Source organism: Mirounga angustirostris, unplaced genomic scaffold, assembly GCF_029215605.1.
Source record: "Mirounga angustirostris isolate CCGP_5_RB_7025 unplaced genomic scaffold, mMirAng1.0.hap1 SCAF_4, whole genome shotgun sequence".
Taxonomy (NCBI): Eukaryota; Metazoa; Chordata; class Mammalia; order Carnivora; family Phocidae; genus Mirounga; species Mirounga angustirostris.
This window is the reverse complement of record NW_026991712.1, coordinates 89577717-89600985: the sequence shown is the minus strand read 5'-3', so window position 1 is coordinate 89600985 and position 23269 is coordinate 89577717. Positions and strand designations below refer to the sequence as shown.

The window sequence follows — 23269 nt, the reverse complement described above, 5'->3', positions numbered from 1 at the left end:
TGAAATTCTCTGGGCTTTCTTGAAATAGTTGCCACTGGCCAAAATTGAAGCAGGATAACCTATGTACAGAGTGACTGGTGGATGATGGATTTCGTGGCCATTATGGCCAAATTTGTTGCTAAGGTATCTTCCAAAACCATGTATTGTTCTTTTACACATGCCCATTTGCAACTCCAAAAGCCCAAAGCCATTTTTCCCTGCCCTACCTTGTGGTCTTTGTCATCAATTCCCTGGAAGTTCAGGATTATAACAGCTCTCCTTATCTTTTTTAAGATTTTACTTATTTATTTGACAGAGACAGAGAGAGAGAACACAAGCCGGGGAAGCAGCAGAGGGTGAGGGAGAAGCAGGCTTCCCAGTGAGCAGGGAACCCAATGTGGGGCTGGATCCCAGGACTCTGGGATCATGACCTGAGCTGAGGGAAGATGCTTAACCTACTGAGGCACCCAGGTGCCCCAACAGCTCTTATGAAATCCCAAACCCCATCTATCCTAACTCACTATTTTGTTTTATACAATTTCCCATAGTTAGGAAAACAGCAGGGATAAGAAAAGAGGAAGTACAGGGAGCAATCTTACCTTGAAAAAGTACATCATTTTGGGAAATCTGCCACACCACACACGAGTGAAAAATTGTTCCCTGAGCCCTGGCTTAGCCTTAGCTGATGGCAATTCCCTTACGCAAAATCACCAGGAACACACCTCCCATGAAGCAAGTTGGGGTTTTTATTCCTTGCAGCCAGAAAGAACACACCCCATGGTCTCAGGAAGAGGGTGTTAGAAAGAACCTATTGTAGATAGGAAATGCCCTTCACAGTGTCCTTCATGTGACAAGGGCTAGGGAACATCATGTGAAGGTGGGGAACAGATGTTTACTGTGGTTCTTTGATTTTTGTTTTTTTGTTTTTTACACCCAACATCACCAACTAATTTATTTGGAATCAGAATTAAAAGAACACTTGACAGTTGAGAAATATTTATTCTGATCCAGTTGTACAACTAATCTAGGTGAAATCACCAAATAAATTTTACATGGTTTTTCCAGGACTGGGGCTTCTCCATGACTTCACATTTAGGATCTTCAAATGTGAAGTCCGGGAACGTATTCATGTCTGCTTTACCATACGTTAGCTTAAGCTTCAAAAGCTCCCTCTCTAGGTCTTGCTGGTGCTCTGGGCCAGAATCAGCGGGTCCTCCAGACGCCTGTAGCTTAGTTCTGTATTCTCTAATCTTGTCCACGATGAGTTTCTGCACAGGATCAAGTTCCTTATTAAATGTCACTGCGGTAACACCAATGTTGCTCCTCAAATGAACTGAGGCTGCAGACAGAATGAGAGAGGAGAACCTGAAGAGCCTCTGAAGCATCAGGGTGATTCTGTGACTTGCACTCAGTCCTGAGCTGCCAAAGCTTCTGCTGCCTCCACAATTCTACTTCCAGCCGTGGCTCCGTCTCCACCCGCCATCGCCGTGCATTTGCGCTTTTTTTTTTTCCCCCTAGATAGAGATTAGCATACGTGTTTCTAAACATGAAAAACCTGGGAAAGTAGAGATAAGCATCTGAACTAGTTCTCTATTGATGCTTATTAACAATTAGAAAACCAGTGGTTTAAAGCAACCAACACTTGTTATCTCGCAGTCCTTTGGCTCAGGAGTTTGGAATGACGAGGGTGGGTTCTCGCTCACGGAACTGGTCAGGAAGTCGTCCCCACCTGAACAGGTCTGATAGTGACCTTGTTGTGGTTCTCTCTCTGAGGAGGGCCTGCCCTCACCATCTCACTCCTCTGGGATCCTCTTCCCTGACTTCATTTCTAAATTTTTTTTTTTAAGAGTTTATTTATTTGACAGAGAGAGACACAGCGAGAGGGGAACACAAGCAGGGGGAGTGGCAGAGGGAGAAGCAGGCTTCCCACGGAGCAGGGAGCCTGATGTGGGGCTTGATCCCAGGACCCTGGGATCATGACCTGAGCCGAAGGCAGCCGCTTAACTGACTGAGCCACCCAGGCGCCCCCCCTGACTTCATTTCTGTCTGTCATGATGCTTTCAGCTTACCCAGGTGGCTTAGGAGGAAGGCTAGAACTGTGGAGCCCCAGACCTGATCTCTGCCGTGTCTTCTCCAGGAGGAGAATAAATGCCAGAAGTCTTCATAAAGAAATGACCCCTATGAGGGCTGACATCCCCCAGCAATTAGAGCAGAGGAGGAAACCTACAGGGAAACAGAGGCCCTAAAAACCCAAATTATGGAAGCAGGACCCACATCAGGTAGGAGCATTTCCCAGAAATGTCCCCATTCTCCACTGAAAGCCACTTTGGGTGAAGGATGTGAGCACTGGGTCTTTCAGAGTCGCCATCCTCCGCACTTTGTTTAAAACGGGCTTTTTCCATATGTGAGAATCTCTTTGGAGTTTTTTCAGAAATGCAGCTTCGTGGGCCTTATCCCCAGGGCATTCTAACAGGCACCACAGTGAATCTAATGAAGGTGTTTTTTAGCTCTGCAGCCGGTGCCCAGGGACGGGACCCCTGTCTGCTACATGAGATCCCATTTCCCATCTAACATTCCAGTGGTCCGTGCTGCCTTCTCGGAGTTCTGTTCTACATTTTCTATCATACACAAGATAAATATGCTCAAAGAGATAATTAAATCATCCACGAAAGCATATGTGACATATGGTGAAGCTGCTATTGGCATCTTGGACTGCTTTTCTGAAGGCTGTGCTTCTATTGCTTCAGCCCAGAACCGGGATTGGGTTTGAATGGAAAGATGGTTGGGACTGGAGATCAGTAAAAGCTCGTTATTGCTGGTAACGGTTATTTATCCCCTTGACAAGTATTGACTGAATGTTTCACCTGCAGGCTCTCGTGGAGGCACTGGGGACATGGGGTGAACAGGCAGACCCAGTGCCAGCTCTCAGGAAAAAGAACTTGGGGACAGTAGCCGGATATTTTATACATAATCACCTAAGTACGTTTTATTTGTGACTATGATAAGTATTATTTAACACTTTTGTGTTCTGTGATCCTAATCCCTGAGCCAGTGATTTAAAAGTTAATATAAGTAACAGAATTATATAATTGGGAGAAAAGATTTGTCCCCAGAAGGCCTTCCTGTTTTGTTTTGTTTTGTTTTGTTTTGTTTAAGATTTTATTGATTTATTTGACAGAGAGAGACACAGCAAGAGAGGGAACACAAACAGGGGGAGTGGGAGAGGGAGAAGCAGGCTTCCCGCTGAGCAGGGAGCCCGATGCGGGGCTCGATCCCAGGACCCTGGGATCTTGACCAGAGCCGAAGGCAGACGCATAGTGACTGAGCCAGCCAGGCACCCCAGAAAGGCCTTGTTTTTAACAGTGGAAATACCAACATTTGATCCAAAGTCTCCTGAAAATTATTTATTTATTTTTAAGCTGAACTTTTAATTTTGGTGTCCCCTGAAATTCAGATGTGGGTTTCTAGAGGGTGTGTTAAGGAGCCTCCACAGGAAAGCTCGCAGCCAAGGCCTGTGGGGGGGCTCTGGTGCCATCGAGTGTTGAAGGAGTTTGGGAAAATCTCTTAATCTCTCTGGGTCTCAGCTTCCTCATCTGTATGATAAGGTTGTTATTCAAATTCTCCAAAGTCTCTTCCTGCTTAGTTTCTGTGAATGCATGAGGGACTGAGGTGCCTGTTAATCTGGCCTGGGGACTGCAGCTGAGACCTGACTTGGTCCCTTCTCTGTGTGTCTCCTGCAGGAGCCTGAGCTGAGCCCACACTGAAAACAGAAAAGAGAGGGAGCAGATGGGAGACAGAAAATCAGCAGGTTTGGAGGATGAGAATAACCCCAGGAAGGACAAGGCAATGGTGGAGCAGGTGGTTGCCAAAGGAGGTAAGAATAAGGACAAGTTGAGTTCAGAAAAATCCGGGGAAACTGAGGAATGCATACAGCAGCATCCAACTCTGCAAGGAGCAGCCTGAGCTGAGCAAGGAGTTTGGAAGAGTAACTTCGTCCACTGTGAACCTGTGTACCTGCCGAGGAGCCCCACAGGTTGAACTGGGGTTGGTTCATACTGCTGGGACGCACCAGTACCACGAGGAGGAGGATGTGACCATGAGGCTCTGCTCCAGACACCTAGCTCCGACCTAGGAGCTACCCTCACGGTGGATGTCCTCCAGGTAAGTGTGGATTGAGAGGGATCAGTGATGTTTGGATAAGGGTTGGAGATGTCCATTCTTACTGCAGATAGTTCTGCTCTAAGGTCAGGAAGGGCCAGGGTAGGGGATCCTTGCATCTGAAGCCACATGATATTAATAAGACTCTTAGGAATGCTGCCTGGGTTGGCCTTGAAGAGAAAGGGTCACGGATCTACTCAGAAAGTGAAGTTTTAGGGAATATAATACATGAGTGGGGTCAAGTGTAGTGTAGTGGGAGAAAAATTGCTGCATTTAACAGCACCTAGTGACTTCTGGGGAAACAAACCTGACCCGAATCATGGCTCTAGATGCCAAATAACAAAGCAAACCACTTACTTCCATTGGTAACAGAAACAGGAGGCCCTTAACGCACATAAGAAGCTGGCAAGTTGCTCTGCCTGTTGGGTCATGCCATAAAACAGATCACTCGAAGGGTGGCTCAAGAAGGGGCTGGGTTGAGTTTGTGACAGTATCCTCTAGGTCTTGGAGAAAAAGGTTGGGGGCTTTGGAAGTTACAGGTGAGCTGGCTCGTAGTAACATTACACAATCTTGGGAAAACATTTCTAGCAGAATTTTGGATTCATTGGACACCAAATATTTAGTCCATGATCTGCAATCATATCTTCACAGATTACCCACTATTGGCTTGAGCCAAAAATGACTTTTCTATTCTTAGAAACACCAAGGGGCGCCTGAGTGGCTCAGGCAGTTAAGTGTCTGATTCTTGGTTTTAACTCAGGTCATGATGTCGTGGTCGTGGGGTCAAGACCCATATTCAGCTCCGTGCTCAGCACAGAGTCTACTTAGATTCTTTCTACCTTTCCCTCCCCTCTGTTCTCCCAGCTCACACTCACTCTCTCAAAAATAAATAAAATCTTTAAAAAGTAATGATGTTCACAAAGATGCAGATTTAAACACATCCTATGATGACTTTGATGAATAACCAGGTAAAGCAGCTTTTTTTGTTTTTGTTTTTGTTTTAAACAGAGAGCAGAATTGTAATTCAGGATGTCAGTGGAAGAGGCGAATAGCATCATATTATCTCAACACCCAAAAGTAAACAGGTAAAAGAAGGAATGTATCAAATTATATGTCATGTACACAATGATTGGTTGGTTATAAACAAATTGGAATAAATCTATGTTTATATTGACTCATGGGTCCTGTCAAAAAGGCAGAGCATTGGGAAAAAAACAAAAAAACAAAAAAACAAAAAAACAAAAAAACAACACTGGCCTGAAAGTCATTTGGGTAATTGAACTTTAGAAAACCATTAGACAAACATAAATCAAACACATTTCAAGCTGTTTGTGAGTCACATTTTAGCCCATCAAGGGTGAACTTTAGGAGAGACACCTAATACTGAATGGATGCTTTGGTTTCTTTGAGACATGTCACCTGAGCCACTGGGAATGTGACCTTGTGAGTCACACAGGTGAGCAAGCTTTACCTGATAGCATGTTAAGTTCAGTGCCTAAAGAGGTAACATAAATATGCTACACAAACCAATGTTTACTTAAACCAGAGATCATTTACTCTTGGTTTGGGGGATGAAGCTGACACAAAGGACTACAGATTCTGTTGCAGAATCAGGACCCGAGGCTTCCAGACTGATGGGAGTGGACACCTACTTCAGATTTGGAGTCAGAGCCATTGTCTCCTAAGGCAACTGAGTCAGACAGCCAAACTCCCTCAGTCTGCTACTATTGTTTAAATGCTGTTGGTGTCATTTTAGAATAGATCACATAGAAGTAAGACGGACCAGACTTGGGCACAATTCATGGTATTTGATGGATATTTCATTGCACACCAATCTAAATCTTCTGGCAGTACCTCATGTGGGAATAGATGACTAAAGACTAAATTACAGAATAAGAGAGAACATTGGCCTCTAAATTTTGCAACTGTGGTATTGCAGCTAAACACAAGATAAATTGGCAGCCTTACCAACTGAATGGCGACACTCAAGGAAAGTCTATTACTGAGCATACACAATATTTCACATGCACTGGTCCATTAGACTCTGTAAAATCTGCCCAGCCACAGAACTTGCTGTGGGTTGGGTTATTCCTTTCCCTTGGGCTGCTGAGAAAAGTCCAAGTGAATGGAATAAGATTCTTCTCACCTGACAAATACCCAAATCTCCAAAGAAATGGTCACTGCCAGATCTAGCTTGAATCTGAAATGCATTTGTTTGTATCAAGATAGAACATCAGTATATAAAACTCAGCTGTGTTTTATGTGAGCGCAATGCCTAACTGAAATGTGAAAAGTGATATCATTTATAAGAGCATGAAGCATGAAATACTGAGGGATAGATCTGACTGAAAATCACAAAATATTTCACAGAGAAATGAATGAAGCCAGAGAAAATGAAGAGAAATTCCTTATTCGTGGGTCATAAGATTCAATACTGTTCAAACATCAATTTTCCCCATTTGATCAATAGATTCAATTCAATCTCTCTCAAAACCTCGGCCTGTATCTTTGATAGAAAGTGACCAGTTGATTTTAAAATTCATATAAAAATACAAATGACCTAGTATAATCTTTTGGAGCACCTGGGTGGCTCAGTTGGTGAAATGTCTGACTCTTGATTTTGGCTCAGTTCATGATCTCAGGGTCCTGGGATCTGGCCGCCCATCTGGCTCCATGCTCATCAGGGAGTCTGCTTGGGATTCTCTCTCTCTCTCTCTCTGCCCCTCCACCCCAAAATAAATAAATAAATCTTTTTAAAAAGTATAATCTTTCAACAAGTGGTAAAGTGTAATCTTTTCAACACATGGATATGGATATGACATATGTGTGCACATATGAAAAGAAATAAATACATAAAATTGGATCCAGAACTCACACCATCCAGAAAGGAGCCTAAAAGAGAGTAAGGGCCAAAGTAGAAACGTTAAAATGTTAAAACTTTTAGAAGAAAACATAGTAGAAAAATCTTTAGGAGCACCTGCATGACACAGTTGGTGGGTCATCTGACTCATGATTTTGATTCAGGTCCTGATCTCATGCGTTGTGGGATCAAGCCCAGAGTTGGCTATGCACTCAGTGGGCAGTCTGCTTCAATTTCTCTCCCTCTCTCCCTCTGCCCCCCACTTGTTCTCTCTCTGTCACTCTTTCTCAAATTAAATAAATAAAATCTTTGTTTAAAAAGATTTGAGATAGAGAGAACACAAGCAGAAGGGCGGGCAGAGGGAGAGGGAGAAGTATACTCCCTGCCGAGCAGGGAGCCCGACAGGGGGCTCAATCCCAGAACCCTGGGATCATGACTTGAGCCGAAGTCAGATGCATAACGAACCAAGCCACCCAGGCGCCCTAGTAAATAAATCGTTAAAAAAATCTTTATAACCTTAAGTTGGACAATGATTTCTTTTCTTTTTTTTTTAAAGATTTTATTTATTTATTTGACAGAGAGAGAGCACAAGCAAGGGAGCTGCAGAGGGAGAGGGAGAAGCGGGCTCCCTGCTGAGCAAGGATCCCGATGCTGGGCTAGATCCCAGGACTCTGGGATCCTGACCTGAGTCGAAGGCAGACACTTTACTGAATGAGCCACCCAGGAGCCCCGGGACAATGATTTCTTAGATATGATACCAAAATTGTGATTAATGAAAGAACAAATTGATACATTGGACTTAGTCAAAATTTAAAACTTTTGTTCTTCACAAGACATTGGTGAGAGAATGAAAAGTCAAGTCACACATAGGGAGAAAATATTTATAAATTACATATCTAATGAAGGTCTCCTAATAGAACACTGACAGAACTCTCAAAAGACAATAATAAGAAGACAAACAATCCAATTTAAAAATGGGTAAAAGAAAGTGCCTGGGTGGCTCAGTTGGTGAAGCAGCTGCCTTTGGCTCAGGTCATGATCTCAGGGTCCTGGGATCTAGCCCCGCCCCCCTCTGTCAGTCTCCCCACTGACAGGGGAGTGTGTTTCTCCTCTCCCTCTGCCCTCCCCACCCCACCCCACACCCCCGCTCTTGCTCTCTCTCTCTTTCAAATAAATAAATAAAACCTTTAAAATAAGAAAATCATAAAATGGGTAAAAGATTTATAAAGACAGTTCAGCCAAGAATATATATGGAAGGCATGTAAGAACATGACAAGATCTACGTCATTAGTCATTAGAAAAATGCAAATTGAAACCACTATCTGCCAATTAAAATGGCAAAAATGAAAAGAATTTCCATTCCAAGTATTGGGAAGGATATGTATGAGCTAGAATTCTCATACACTGCTGAGAGGAATGTTCAATTCTATAACTACTCTGTAAAATAGTTTGGAAATCTTTTTTTTTCTTTTTAAGATGGATTTCTTTGAGTGAGAGGGAGGAAAGTGAGTGGGGTGAGGGGCAGAGGGAGAGGCAGAGGGACAGAATCTCAGGCAGTCTCCCCGCTGAGCATGGAGCCCTATTTGGGGATTCATCTCACCACCAATGAGATCATGACCTGAGCCAAAATCAATGTCAGACACTTAACCGACTCAGCCACCCAAGCACCCCAACAGCTGCGACATTCTTCAAAATATTAAACCTCTCCCTACCATAGGCCACCACCATTCCACTCAAATGAAAAAAAAAAAAAAGAGGTCTTTTCATACAAATCTATTGATAGAAACTCTATTTTTAATTGCCATTCAAATCCATTCACAGGTAAATGACCAAAACAAATTGTGGCGTATCTAGCTCATGGAATACTACTTGGTTTAGCAGAGTAATTTCTTCACATACATAACAAAATGGGTAAAGATTTTATCTTTTGCTCAGATAATTATTCTGAGCAAAAAAATACCAAAGCAAAATAATGTACATAGCATATGATCTCAAAATATAAAACCTTAGGAATTGGAAATAATTCTATTGTAACAGAAAGCCAATCAGTGGTTTCCTGAGGTGGGAATGTGAGGGAGGAATTGCCTGGAGCACAAGGAAACTTTTGGGGGTGATAGATATATCCACTATCTGGGTGATGCATGTATATGTTCATATGTACTAAACTGTAGACTTTAATTATATACACTTTCTTGCATGTAAATTATATCTCAATATACCTGTTGAAACACTTTAAATTACAAAAGCAAAAACTTTCATACCCTCCAATTCAATAAATATTTTTTATATTTTCAAAAAGTTCAACCGTATGTTTTTGCAAGCTTAAAGTAGGCAATGAATTATTTCTTTGGGTACGAAAATGAACTTATCTATCTTTATCTTTCTATAGGGAACTCTCGAAGAAAAGACAACCTTAAGAGAATATAAAGGGAAGCCACAATAGAGAAGTATGTTTATCTCCTACAAAGGACTATTCTCTAGAATTAGATATCATATAGTCTGATAAGATAATCAACACAATACAATAATTGGTCAAAAGATTTGAATAGAAACTTCACAAAACAAGATATATGAATGGTTCCTTAGCACATGAAAAGATGCACAACTCATTGGTCGTGAGGGAAAGAAGTCAGTACTACATTGAGATATCATTGCGTATCTATTGGTATGGCTAAAGTCAGAAAGTCTGAAATCTCACATAAAACACCTGGACATCTCATATAGCTGTGGGAATGAAAAATAGTACAACCACTTTGAAAAGCTAACTCCCAGTTACTTATAAGATTAAACAAATACAAATCCTATGGACAGTCATTCCAATCCTAGGTATTTACACAATACGTCTACAGAATGATCAGCATGTGGATGTGTGTAATAGCTTTATTATTATGCCCCAATTATGATTGCTCCAAACTGGAAGTGACACAAAAGTCCAGTGACAGATGAATGTATAAACAAACACTAAACACTTGAAATCCTACCCAGCAATAAAGATGTCATGAAGTATTGGTGCATGTGGGAATATGGATGAATTTGTTTTTTTAAAGATTTTATTTCTTTATTTGATAGAGCGAGAGAGCACAAGCAGGGGGGGCGGCAGAGGGAGAGGGAGAAGTAGGCTCCGTGGGGAACAGAGAACCGCACGCGGGGCTTGATCCCAAGATGCTGAGATCAGGACCTGAGGTGAAGGCAGATGCTTAATCGACGGAGTCACCCAGGTGCCCTGAAATATGGATGAATTTTAAAATCATTGCACTGCATTGTATGAAAGAAGGCAGACATAAAAGAGTATCTATATGTATGTCCAGTTATATGAAGTTGTTAAAACTGCAGTGATCTCTACTATTGATGGTTCCCTGGGTCTGAGGCTAGAGGCAGTGATGGACCACAAAGGGGCACAAGGGAGGTTGTGAGGTAGTGGAAACGCCCTGTGTCTTGACTGTAGCAGAAGTTTCATTAGTGTGTACATCTATCAAATAGCATTTAACTGTATGCTTTAAAACGCATGCAGTCTATTGTACCTAAATTATACCTTAAATAAGTTGATTTCCCAATCTATTGTATCTCTCTGCAGGGACAATTAGTAGTGAGAAAATGAAATTCAGTAAAACGCAATAGAGAGTAACATCCAAAATTATTAAATGCTTATGAATATATAAAAATGAAGCAGACCCAAGACCCCTAAAAACTATTGCTGCGAGAAATTGAAGAAGACTAGTAAACAGAGAAATAGGTAGCATGTTCGTTGATTGCAAGCCTCAGTTTTGTTAGGAGAACAAATTAATATTATTTTGATCAAGATTGCTGTAGGTATTTGTGAAGAAAATGGCAAACCAATTTTAAAATGTATATGAAGGGACGCCTGGGTGGCTCAGTCAGTTAAGCGTCTGCTTTCGGCTCAGGTCATGATCCTGGCATCCATTCATTAAAATGCAAAGGCCATCTACAGACCAGAAATGATTCTTTTCAATGTATGTATCTGACAAAACACTCATCCAAAATATATCAAGAACTCTTATAAATCACAAAGAAAATGAGAAAAAACCTAGTGTATTAATGAGCAGAAATATTTTAAAAAGCCCATCCCAAAAGAAGATATCCAAATGATTAATAAGCATAGGAAAACCCAATAGGATATCTGCTAGATTGGTTTCCTTCTTTCTTTCTTTCTTTCTTCCTTCCTTCCTTCCTTCCTTCCTTCCTTTCTTTCTTTCTTTCTTTCTTTCTTCCTTTCTTTCTTTCTTTTTAGTGGACCCCGACACAGGGCTCCAATTCACGACCCTAAGATCAAGGCCTGAACTGAGATCAAGAGTTGGATGTTACCCCCAGAAATGGATTCTAATGGCTCCCTCCTCTCTTCACTAGATATGTGGCCTTGGGAAGCTTTGTAATTTTTCTGAGTTTTTTTTTTTTTTTTCTCATCAGGAAAAGCAAAGCATCTTAATAATAAGATAGTTCATAGGATTCGGTATGATCACCCAGAAGGGTACATGAACTGTACTTTTTGCTAAGAATATATTTGACCTTGAATTCTCCTTTATACATTTTTAAAAGCACAGACAGACAATTTTCAAGGAATAGACAAGTTGTTCTAAAATAAATACCCTTTCAACTTTTCTAGAAAGAAATCATATATATAATAGAAAATTGGAGAGGAACCAATTTGTATTGAACAACTCTCCCCAAACCCTGAAGCATGTCTACTTTCCATTAAGACCTGTGATGAACGTCTTGACTAGGTCCAACCCCTGCAGTCTTCTTGGTCTGGAGGGGTCTGAGAAAGTCCATTCTAGACCTAGAATGATCTGGACTCCTGGACAAGCGTTCCTCAGAAAGATAATCAACTACTCACCTCTAAAGGCCCTGAGCAATTTGTGCAACTGTGGGTGAGGTTAAGACCAGCTCAACTATATAAGCAGGACTCTCCCCTGAAACAAAGCTAGGGTATCGACAGATACCATTTCCAAAATCTCTGTTACAGGCCATGGCATGCTCCACAGGAGGGAAAACAGGCACATGAGTATCAATGGAGAGAAATATCAATCAACAGACAAGAGACATTATTAAATAATGTCCACCACCCATTACAACCCAGGAAAGCTCTCATTCAAAAGCCATGTTTTGAGGAATATGTAGTTATAAATCTTCATGATTTGGGGCTAGAAGCCAGTTTCTTAAATGGACAAGCAACCCCAAGAATAAATGGATAGACTGGATTTCATCAAAATTAAAAGCTTTTTGTTTCAAAGGACACTATCAAGGAAGTGAAAAGACAATCCATGGAATGGGAGAAATATTTGCAAATTGTATATATGATGGAGGTCTGCTATCTAGAATACATTAAAAAAAAAAAAAAACCACCCTTACAACTAAGCAGTAAAAAGCCAATTTAAAAATGGGAAAAAGAGTTTGAGTCGACTTTCTCTAAAGGATACTACCAATGCAATACCGAATACATGAAAATATCATTAATCATTAGGAAAATACAAATCTAAAGCACAGTGTGATCCCACTTCCCCCCACTAGTATGACTTAAAAAAAAAAAAGACAATACATGTGTTGGGAAGATTGTAGAGAAATGGAACTCTTACACCTTCTGGGTGGGAATGTCAAATGGTGTAGTTGCTTTGCTTTGGAAAACAGTTTGGCAGTTTCTCAAAAAGTTAAATATAGGGTTACACATGATGTAGCAATTCCACTTCTAGGTAGTTAGCTAAAAAAATTGAAAATATATGTCCACATAAGGGGAAAAGAACACTACGTAACACAGAGATGCAGGAAGAAGAATACCGAGAGAGTTGGAACAGGAAACAGTTTCATAATTAATTGCATAAATTAACATTGGTTTTTCTCCTGGGTTTTGGTTTTGTGTGTGTGTGGTTTTTTTTTTTTGCTTTAAAGAACGTTTCCTTTCCTACATACATCCTAAGAATGTATTGTAAATGGAGGAAGATCCAAATAAATGTAAAAGCTTGTCAAATACAAAGCAAACAAAGATAACTAAAGTGCTAGGATGCTTCTCTTGTGTTTTTAGTGGACAGAGAAAAAAAAAAAAAACACTAGAAAGACACAGGGAATACCATCATGACAGTGTAAGACATTGGAATCTATCCCTTATTGGAAACGCCTTCAGATCTGTTTTACCTTAAAGGCAAGTGGGATGAGTTCATGACAGCCCTTAAGAAAACCTGTTGGGAGGCCTGCCTGAGTGGTTCAGTTGGCTGAGCATCTGACTCTTGGATTAGGCGAGGGTCATGATCTCATGGATGGTCAGATTGAGCGCCTTGTCACACTCTCTCCCTCTACCCATCCCCCCAGTCTCTCTCTAAAATAAATAAAGATGAACAAAGAAGAAAACTCCTTGGAAACTATTTCTGCCTTGGTGATTTATACACACACAAGAATGAAGAATCAGAACTATGCTGAGATAATGTTTTAGAAAGAGATGGGAAGTGTGGTATTAGCACAAGGGTAGACAACAAGAGAGAGTGGCCAGTGAGGGGTGGTCCCCATCAGTGGGGACCTTCAGGGGGACCAGGCAGCCTTGTGTATCCACATGGCCTCGGCAACAGGAAGGCAGCAGCTCCCCAGGTTCCATGACACCCCGGACGTTCCAATTCTGTTATTTCAAGTGCAGACCATCACCTGGCATTTTGGGTGCTCCCTCTGTGGTTCCAGTTGGAGTCTGAGCTAGGGGCAGGGCCTTCGGCTCTCAGCGCTGGCATCTTGAACCTTGTTTTTGTGGTTACCGACTCTCAAGAGCTGTGGGGTGTTGTTCCAGTCGTTCCCAACAGTAAGTAAAGACTTCCTGTATCCTCACCCCTCAGGCCTGATTAAACCTACTTGATTTCACTGGTTTTTAACCCATCATGTGTTTGGGTTTCTTGTCCTCAGTCCCCAGCTCTTCCTCTTCGGCCACAGGTCACCATGGCAGCACCTCTTGGCCCTCTGTCTGATCCAGGGGCAGAAATCAGCCTCCTGGAAATCAACCAGGAGCTTCAATCCCAGCTGGAAAAAAGCCAGCAGGACTTCCGAGACCTCAAGGAGAAATTCCTGATATCCGAAGCTACTGCCTACTTCCTGGCCAACCAGCTGCAGAAATACAGTAAGTCCTACAAGGTCATGGTCTCCAAAGAGATGGCTGTCTGTATTCCTTCTGAGAAACTAAAAACCTCTCCAGATGCTGTCTTCTCTATTTCCAGTGTCACAATAAATTTCATCTGATCACAATCTGGGAAAGGTAGAAGTGGGTATTTACCCTCAGTTTGCTGAGGATGGGAAAACTGAAGACAAATAGGTTAACAGTGACATGTCAGGTGGGGTTAGAGCGAACATCCCAGTTATTGCTGCTTCCTGGTGCAGACACAGAAATGCCTGGTCCTCTCAGGATGGTCTCTGTGCCGTATCAGATCCTGCATCACTGCTGGCCTAAGTGTCAGGGACTAAGGAACTCTCTCAGGTCCTGCTTTTCTGAGGTCCCACTGGTAAAGCACCGAGATGGTTACACTCGGGAAACATGCTGATGGGACCCATGGGAGCGGAGGCGGGGAGGGGGGACGGTAGCAGGTGACACTACCTGCTTTCAAGGAGACGGAAGTGACGTCTCCTTTCCCCCCCGAAACCGTGGTATCCATGAGTGATGCCATCCACACGGGGACTCCCCTGGTGAGAGGGAACCCGTGACAGGCTCTGTTCCCTGGGTCCACGGAGGCCATTTGATACCCAGTGGTAAGGTTGAGGGTGTTTCAGGGGACATCAGACAATCGGTGCTACCTCCTCTGTCTCTCCCTGAGCTGGGGAACTTTGAGAGATGCAGGATGGCCAGCAGGTCCAGGCCTGGGCCAGGAGACACGTGGCCAAGTGAGAATGAGGGTGAGTGGGGGAGACCACATCCCGGGGAACCACCGAAGGCAGGGTGTGGGGCAGGCCCTCCCCCACAGGCAGCCTGAAATGGGGAGCTCCGCTGCCTGTTGATTAGGAGGGGCCTGCGGTGACAGAAGGATCATGAGAACGGGGCACGTGCAAAGCCGAGGGATAGGAAGGAATCCTGACAACTCTGAGCCCGAATTTTGGTCATTTTCTCACAATTTGCTTTCAGTACAACCAGGGGCGGTATAATTAAAAACAAGTGATGCAGAGAAAAGTAAAAACTGAGGCCTGTTCTTTAGGAAAGGGAAGAGATGGTGAGCTTCCAGGGAAGGACAAGCAAAGTTTTGTTCACAACTTTCCTGAAAATCATCACATAACTGTGGGAAACCAGTTGTGAAGATGATGCAAATAGATGTCAGCCGAGGGCTTGGGGTGGACGTAACAGAACACAGGGATGAAGAGCATGGGCCCCGCGCCAGTTTTCCTGGACTCAAATCCATGCCGCCCATCGTCCTGTGCCTCAGTTTTCTCCTTGTTAAACTGTTACTGTTGTGGGACCTACTTCTCTGAGTCCGAATGAATACTGAGTGATTTCTTGTAAAGCTCTAAGAGCAGAGCATGGAACCATGTAACTCTGTTCATATTCTACTGCTTCTCATAACACAAACTGTATTAGGATTTGGCCATATTCCTTTCAGATGCTTCTGGTTTTATGCATTGTGGTTTCCACAAGTGTAACCGGAGGAATTTTGACCTTTGAGATACTTGCTCAGTATAGAAATCCCAGCTCAGGGGACCCATCGGTCCTGTAGCCCTGGGGGGCTTATGTCATGTCCCTGCTCAGCGTTTTACTTAGGAGGCTGCAAGGCTTGCTAGAGTGGCCATGACAGGGGAACCCAAAGTCTGACTCCACCACATACCAGTTCATCACCGTGTCCAGTTCCTCTCTGTGCCTTGGGGCTCTTCTTTCCTGGGCTCTGCAACAGGGAGTAATCGACTGCCCTGGAGTTGGGAGGCTGAGGAATGAGATGTGGAGCTCCCAACGCAGAGCCTGGTGGCCAGGGTTCCATTTGTCCTGGGATGGACCCTGACTCGTCCCGTGAAGGCAGCGCGCACAGCAGCATGTCCAGCTTTCCACTGAGGCAGGCATCTCTGTTTCTCAGAGTGTGAAGAGTCCACCGACATCATCGAATCCGTGCTGGGGGAGAAGGTGCGGTTTGAGAAGGGGAAGCGGGCAGACACGGCAGCTGAGAACCTCAGGTAAGGAGGGCTCCGTGTGGGAGGCTGCAGGGAAGCCGTGGGCATCTCTGACTTAGAGCAGCAACAAGTCTGGGCCAGGAAAGGGCAGAAACGTCATGGCAGGCACGTGACGCAAATGTTTCTAAAACAACTAAGACAACAGTGATTGGTAAATGATGGACTCCAATGACTCAGAGCCTCATTCTCTCCTTTGAAAAAAATATCAAAGTCACCAAGTTCAAGGGAATAATTCGTGGCATTTAACACATTCACAGTGTTGTGAGATCACCACCTCACTTACCTTTCACAGAGTCACGAGCTGGCTGACCACAGCTTGTCATCCTTTCTTTCAGACAATGCTGTCCTCTTGACCCTGCCATTCTCCTGAGCTCACCAGTTCACACCAGCTGTCCTGTCCACCCTTCTGTGTCTGGCGCTGTGTCCTTTCACTGCACGCTGCCCTATATGTAGTTTTCCAGGGAAATGGGTGTCCCCGAATTGAGCAGCTGAAGGGACATGTCTCTGGCGTGTGCTTAGGAGGACCCCTGGCTCTGTTTACAGAAGGAGAAGGTGCAAGGGATGTGCGGGGGCTCACAGGTGCATGTCTGATACACAGGAGGCCTTGATTTACCTTCTTCTTTCTCTGCCATGGGCAGGTCACCTCACATGTGTGAATTTGGCTTCGAGGGCTCCTTTGGGGAAATTCTGCCAGAAATATCCACGAAAGTCCTTATAATCCTTTGTTCAACTCTTTGCATTTTAAAATTTTCTCTCTGTCCCACCTTAGGCTATGTCACATCCTACTTAAAGAGCTGACCCGTTTGTATCAGAAGTTATGGGAAGGGAAAGACGTTTCCCAACTACTCAATAAGCACCTCGAGGACCTCCTAACCCATGGTGACCCTGAGCATCCCCAAGGGCCGGGCTTCCAAGAGCAACTGGCTGAGGGGCGCAGGCTGCCCAAGTGCCTTGTCCGAAAGCTCAGCGCAGGTAAGGCGGCCACATGCCCTGATGCCCTGAGCTGCCCCAAGGCCCTGGGCTCACAAGAGACTCCCCGCCTGCCCTCACGCTGTTTGCAGCAGCTGTCCTGGGTTCCCCCTCGCGCGTGGGGCCATGAGAGGACCGGGACTGGAAGGTGGTAACAGAGAGGAGAAATGCACAGGGTGGAGGTCGTGGTGCTCCACGTGTCTGCTTCCTCCCTGAGGGAATGCAGCGTTTGGGGCAGGAGGCAGCCTCCACCGGTGTTTGAGCCCAGAAAGCAGAGTGTGACAAGAGGATGCTTGTTAGTGTGCAAGGGTCCCTGCACTAAGTGGGAGGTTCCCAGACTCAGCGCGGTCTGTATTAACTGTGGGCGAGAAAGTGAGTTTAACTTTCTCCATATCGGTCTCCTCATCTGTAATGTATATCAAATAACCTGTTGACACTGTAGTGATGAGATAGGGAAAATTCATGAATGCACTTCAGGAAAAAATAAAGCTCCTGACCGTGTGGAGTTGGACGAGGTACTTGATGCAGTAGGACTTGGAGGTAGGAGCACTGTTTAGACTGGAACACTTTTCGTAGACAGATTTCCCCTTGATAACTCTGAAGCCCCCATGGGGGCCCATGAAGTCCCTGGTGGAGGGATGAGGGACAGGGTGGTTGTCCTGCCATGAGGGCAAGGAGGAGGCTCTATGTCAGAGCTGTGAACGCACAGAGAGCCTGTAGCCATGGCGGGACCTGCGGCACGCTGCGAGACACAGTTTGCAGAAGTCAAGCTGACAAGCATCCCCTGATATGGACAACAAGAGACAGTAAAACCTGTTGCCCAGGTTCAGGGATGCTGATCCTCAGAATCAGAGACACACTGCCCGATGCATCAGAAATCCATGCCACAGCAATTCTGAAAGATAGTGCCCTACACTCAGTAGAGTACCTAGTCATGCATAGACCCTTAGGTCTCTAGGGCCATAGAAGCCACTGTGTTTAGAGTGCTGATATGGGAAATAGCTGATGGGACATTTCTGAATTTATTTGCAGAGAATTATGAGGATGAGGAGCATGAAGAAGAACAAGAAACCCTCACTCCCAGGTGACAATGAATATTCAGGATCCAATAACGTGTGGGTAAAAATGGACAGGGTCTCAGAAAGTAGAGTGAGTGAGGTCAGGAGAGTCACAGATGTCAGATGCAAGGATAAGCGAAACTGCAGATGGTCCACAAAGGATGGCCCTGTTAGCTTGGTTGTCTGTGGTCTCTGTGGTGTTGTAAGACCAAGAAGAATTCACCAGCCTTAGGATTCCCCGTGGGTATAAAATACCCATTCTTTCCTGTAAATGGACACTGAGAGGAGATGCATATGTACTTCCTATACAGTTCTCTAAGGTCCTTGGTAGGAAGGTAGCTAACCAAGGAATTGGAAAACAGACAACTAGCAAAATTAAACAGCAAGAGAAGTACCTAGCCAAAACCCAAAATCTTGGGGTGTCACGTGACACTATTAATACCAAGGTGCCTAGAAGGTCTACAGGGACTCCAGAGCTGTAAGCACTTGATCAATCTATGTTAAAGTCACCCCGACTCAGGCACGTGGTGGTTGCCCCTGGTCTGCTCTCCATCTGTGCTTCATGTTGTGACTGCACCCTACTGGGATGGTGGAGTCTCATTCCAGGTCAGTGCTTCTGTGGCCGGAGCTCTGAGGATCTGAGGCTGCTACTCTCCCAGCACCAGGCAGCCACACTCTGCCTCTTGTAGGATGGAGTGCTTGTTCCCTCTCCAGCTGGCGGCCCTTTGCCTTTTGTGACCACTCCCTCTAACTCCCATCGAAGCCAGCTAGGAAGCCACAGTGTCTGATCCTCCTGGTTTGATCTCCCGTCCTTCCTGTCCTACCCGGCACAGCATGGAGCAGCAGGAAGTTGAAAAGAAGGAAGTCCTACAGGACACAGTGGCTGAGTGTGTTTTGACTCCTTCAACTCTGCAAGAAGGTTGTGAGAGCGACCAGTCCTACAGTGATGGCGAATTCCCATTAGATGAACAGGAATTCGGCTCTGCTCTGGATTTAGCCTGTGAATGCTCCCACACCCAAGGGGATGAAACTCCGTGTGGTCCCCCAGGTAATGTCCATGTTGTTTGTTCTGCATACTTTGTCTACACTGAGGAAGGTCATCTCTATACACAGGCGTTACAGACACACATTGCTTTAAATCAGGACATAATGAATTTGGAAACACAGACATCAGGTGGGTCAGGGAGCCTTCAACCATCCCAGGCAGGGGCCGTGCCTCTGCCACCTTGGCCCCCGGGTCAGGCCATTGCACCTATGTCAGGGGCGACAAACTCTACCCACCTCAGTAGGACATCCACAAAGTGTTGTCAGATACCCTCCTTGGATCAAATGTCTTTTGTTCCATGCAATGATACTTTCTCTTTAGGATCAATATCTCTCGAGGTCCTAGACCTGTCCAATGTTGTTGGCTCCCATGCCTGCATAACAGGAAAGGTGCTTTCCCTGGTTTCACTGCTCTCAGTCCCAGGCACTATCTTTTCGATGTTGGTTCAACTTAGCCAAGTGGTCATCTGCAAACAACTGTATCATTACCTTGTATGTATGTTCCTGTGAAGCAAAGTCGGGCTCTGGCATCACTCAGAGCACAAATGGCTTTTGTGTCCGTAGAACACCAAAGATTCTTTTTGATTTGAGGGTTTCTACAATGGATTCATTAGTCTAGTCTCAAGTATTAATTCCCGTGAAGCGTTAAGAACCATGATATCTCATGGAATAACTCCATTTTGCAGCAACACTCCAAGAAGGTGCTTGGACTCTTCCCCATGACCTCTGGGGAAAATATATTAGGAACTCTTTTTCCAGACTCCCATCGGAGGGGGCTATTGGGATACTTTGTAGGGGACAAGGAAGGGATTTTCCGCAGCAGGTCAGGGAGCAGTCCTGTGCACTGCTCCTAAGACTTAATTTGGGGGGTGCCTGGGTGGCTCAGACAGTTTAGCATCTGCCTGCGGTTCGGGTCATGATCCTGGGGTCCTGGGATCGATCCCCACATAAGGCTCCCTGCTCAGTGGGGAGCCTGCTTCTCCTTCTCCTTCTGCTGCTCTCCCTGCTTGTACTCTCTCTCTGTCTAATAAAAAAATTAAAAAAAAAAAAAGACTTAACCTTGGGCATCCTGGAATATCCCTGCCAGAACACTAGGGTCTTGCCCTGAGAAACCTGATCTCCTTGCAGTGTGGGTGGTCACTGTGTTGGTAATATGGGTAGTGTAATTTCCTTAGTGTGACCTGCTGTCTTGGAACTTATTTTCAGAAAGGCAAGATGATCTTGGGGAAGGAAATGGACAACACCCAACGTGCCCCAGGTAACTCTGAAGACTGTGGACTATGAATTTTCCTGGTGACCTCTGGAGACCTCACATCCAGGGATAAAGAGAAAGTGCTGCCTAGAACTATTCCATCCATTCAGTCAATAGCAGAATATGCCCTTTAACCATGTCATCTATTTTCATGTGGTAGTTGTGTAGGTCTCACTTTCTTACTCCCTCTCATGTTGAATCACCTACAGAGAGTAGACACACATGCATTGACCCAACCCAGGGATTCCTGTAATCAGCTGTTGTCTCCTGTGTGGTTCAACCCAAAGTGAGATGCATATCAGCTTTGTGCCTGTTTGACATCATCATGTTGGAGGATTTTTGATGGCAAGAGAGGAAATAGAAGAATAAATGCATGTCCTATCAAAATATTGCGAAAATGTTCCTTGGATTCAGAATGTCTGAGAGTCAGTAAGGCCTCAGGAAATTTAGTCACTTGGACACTGCATGTAAAAGTCAATGCAACGTAGGCAGCAGGGTTGAAGCCACTTGTTTTGATTCCCTCTGTGTGATGGGAGTCATCATTTTGACGTGAGTATGACAGGGAGGGTTTAGTCTCCTGCTCCATCACCTGGTTATGAGGTCAGTGCACAGAGGATCTGCTGCTCTGTCTCCCACTGCTCCTCATATAGGAGGCCACACTCTGCTTCTTATATAGGGGGATAGTTTTTTCCCTCCAAGGGGACAGCCACATCGCTTTCTGTGACCACTCGTTATAACTCCCATCAAATCCAGCTAGGAAGCCACGTTGTCTGATCCTCCTGGTTTGATCTTCTATCATTCTTGTCTCACCCGGCATAGCACGGAGCCCCAGGAAGTTGAAAAGAAGGAATTCCTACAGGACACAGTGGATGAATGTCTTTTGACTCCTTCAACTCTGCAAGAAGGATGTGACAGCGACCAGTCTTGCCATGATGGCAAATTCCTATTTGATGAACAGGAATTCGGGTCTGTTCTGGATATGGCCTATGAATGCTCCGATTCCAAAGGGGCTGGAACTCCACGTGGTCCCCCAGGTAGTGTCCATATTCCTTGTTCCTCACACCCTGCCAGACTCATACACTTTTCCAGCCCAGGCACCTGAGGTCACTGCCAGACCTCCTAATTTTGAATTCAGCTCTTGTCCTCTCTTGAAAGGCTCTAATTTCCATTCTTAAACCATGCTCCTGAATTTCGATGCCTGCCAAGGCTGTTGGCAGCCTTTTCTCTATCTTTGGAGATGGCACTGCCCTGGTTCACTCTCTTCCCTTAGTCTATCTCTTCACTTGTCTTATCCCAAGTCAGCTGAGAACCAGAACTGGACCACTGCTATGGGACAGTGGATGTTTCTCTGGAGCAAGGCATGATCCTGAAACTTCCCTACCCCATGAATGGCCCCTGTTTCTTTGTAGCTTTGAAGATTATTCTGATTTGATGGTGTGTAGAATCCGTTCATTGGTTTAATCTGAATGGCTTATTCCTCTAAACCATTCACCAACAGCATTTCAGATGGAAAAAGCCTGAATATTGCAGCAATCCTCTAGGAAGCAGCCAGGTAGTTCCCCAGGATCTCTGGGAAACAGAATCAGTTCGTCTGCATAGACTCAAGATTTAGGATGCTGTGATGATGGCCTGTTTTATCAGGGACATTTGTTTAATGACTCAAGAGAACAATCCCAGTGATTGCTTACACTGGATGTACCTAAGCCCTCCTGGATGATTACTCTCACAGTTGCCTGTTATTACTGTGCTTCTCTTTCTGTCCTGTGCTATGCAGGATATAGAGGGGGCATTTGTGAGGGCGAATCTGCTTATTGTAACTCTTTCTCTTCACTATTTGCAGAAAACCGAATTGATCAGGAGGGGCTGAAAGGACAAGAGTCAACTGTCCCCAGGTAATTCTGAATACTTGGGGGCTGTGAATTCAAAAGTGGCACCCAGGGAAAAGCAGAAAGTGCTGAAGAGAACTATATTATCCGTTGGGTCAATGACAAATTATCCATTTTCACAATGCTCTCTGTGTTCATTGTTGTACTTGGATTGCTTCCCATTTCTTAATTGCTTCTCGAGTTGAGTAACCCACAGTCAGCTGACCCAGGTGAACTAATATGGCACAGGGATCGCTGTGCTTGCTCATTCTCTCCTGTGTGCTTTAGAGAGACATGCACATCCGCTTTCTGCCTTTAGATTTCGCATGTTGACGTGTTCATAACATGAAAATATCACAGCAAGTAGACAAACATATTCTATCATGCCACAATGTTCAGAGAAAGAGGCCTTCCTGGCATGAGATTTCTGTGCCAGTGGACTGCCCCCAAAGCTGCCCACGCTTGGCCACTACATGCAGAACTCAATGCCATTTGAATGGAAGGGGGAAAGCCACCATTCTGGGACTCTGTATGTTGTGAGTCATGACTGGACGGCACAGAGATAATTCAGTCTCTTTCTTCACAAGCTTGCTATTTGGCCTGTGCACTGAGCACTTATTTTCCTTCGATCTGCTGCCCCTGTGACAAACACAACTTGTCCCACAAAAACAAGAGTTGTTTCTCTCTTTAATGGGTCCTCCCTCTCTTTGCTTTCTTGACCACTCCTTTCTGCCTTCCATCCAAGCCAGACAGGACATATGATTTCAGATCCCTTTAGGTTAATCTTCAGTTGTCCCCACCCTGCAGGCTCAGCAGACAGCTGGTAGAGGTGGTAGAGCAAGACATCTCAAGGGACTCTCAGCATGAACACTACTTGACATATTCCGTTCTTCCCGACCTGTCTGACTCCTACTGGCCTTACAGGAGCACCGCCATCTTCCTCCCTGAGGAACTGGAA

General features: G+C 44.7%; 1 protein-coding gene across 1 annotated transcript; it reads right to left on the bottom strand.

The window, feature by feature from the left end:
• Positions 1 to 1013: 1013 nt before the first annotated feature.
• Positions 1014 to 1472, bottom strand: LOC123841357 (ATP synthase-coupling factor 6, mitochondrial-like). Its single transcript, XM_045870968.2, has 2 exons — positions 1456 to 1472; positions 1014 to 1374 (listed from the first exon to the last, which is right to left on the bottom strand). The coding sequence occupies exons 1-2, from the start codon at positions 1470 to 1472 to the stop codon at positions 1014 to 1016; spliced, it is 378 nt and encodes a 125-aa protein (XP_045726924.2).
• Between the last annotated feature and the right edge of the window lie 21797 nt (positions 1473 to 23269).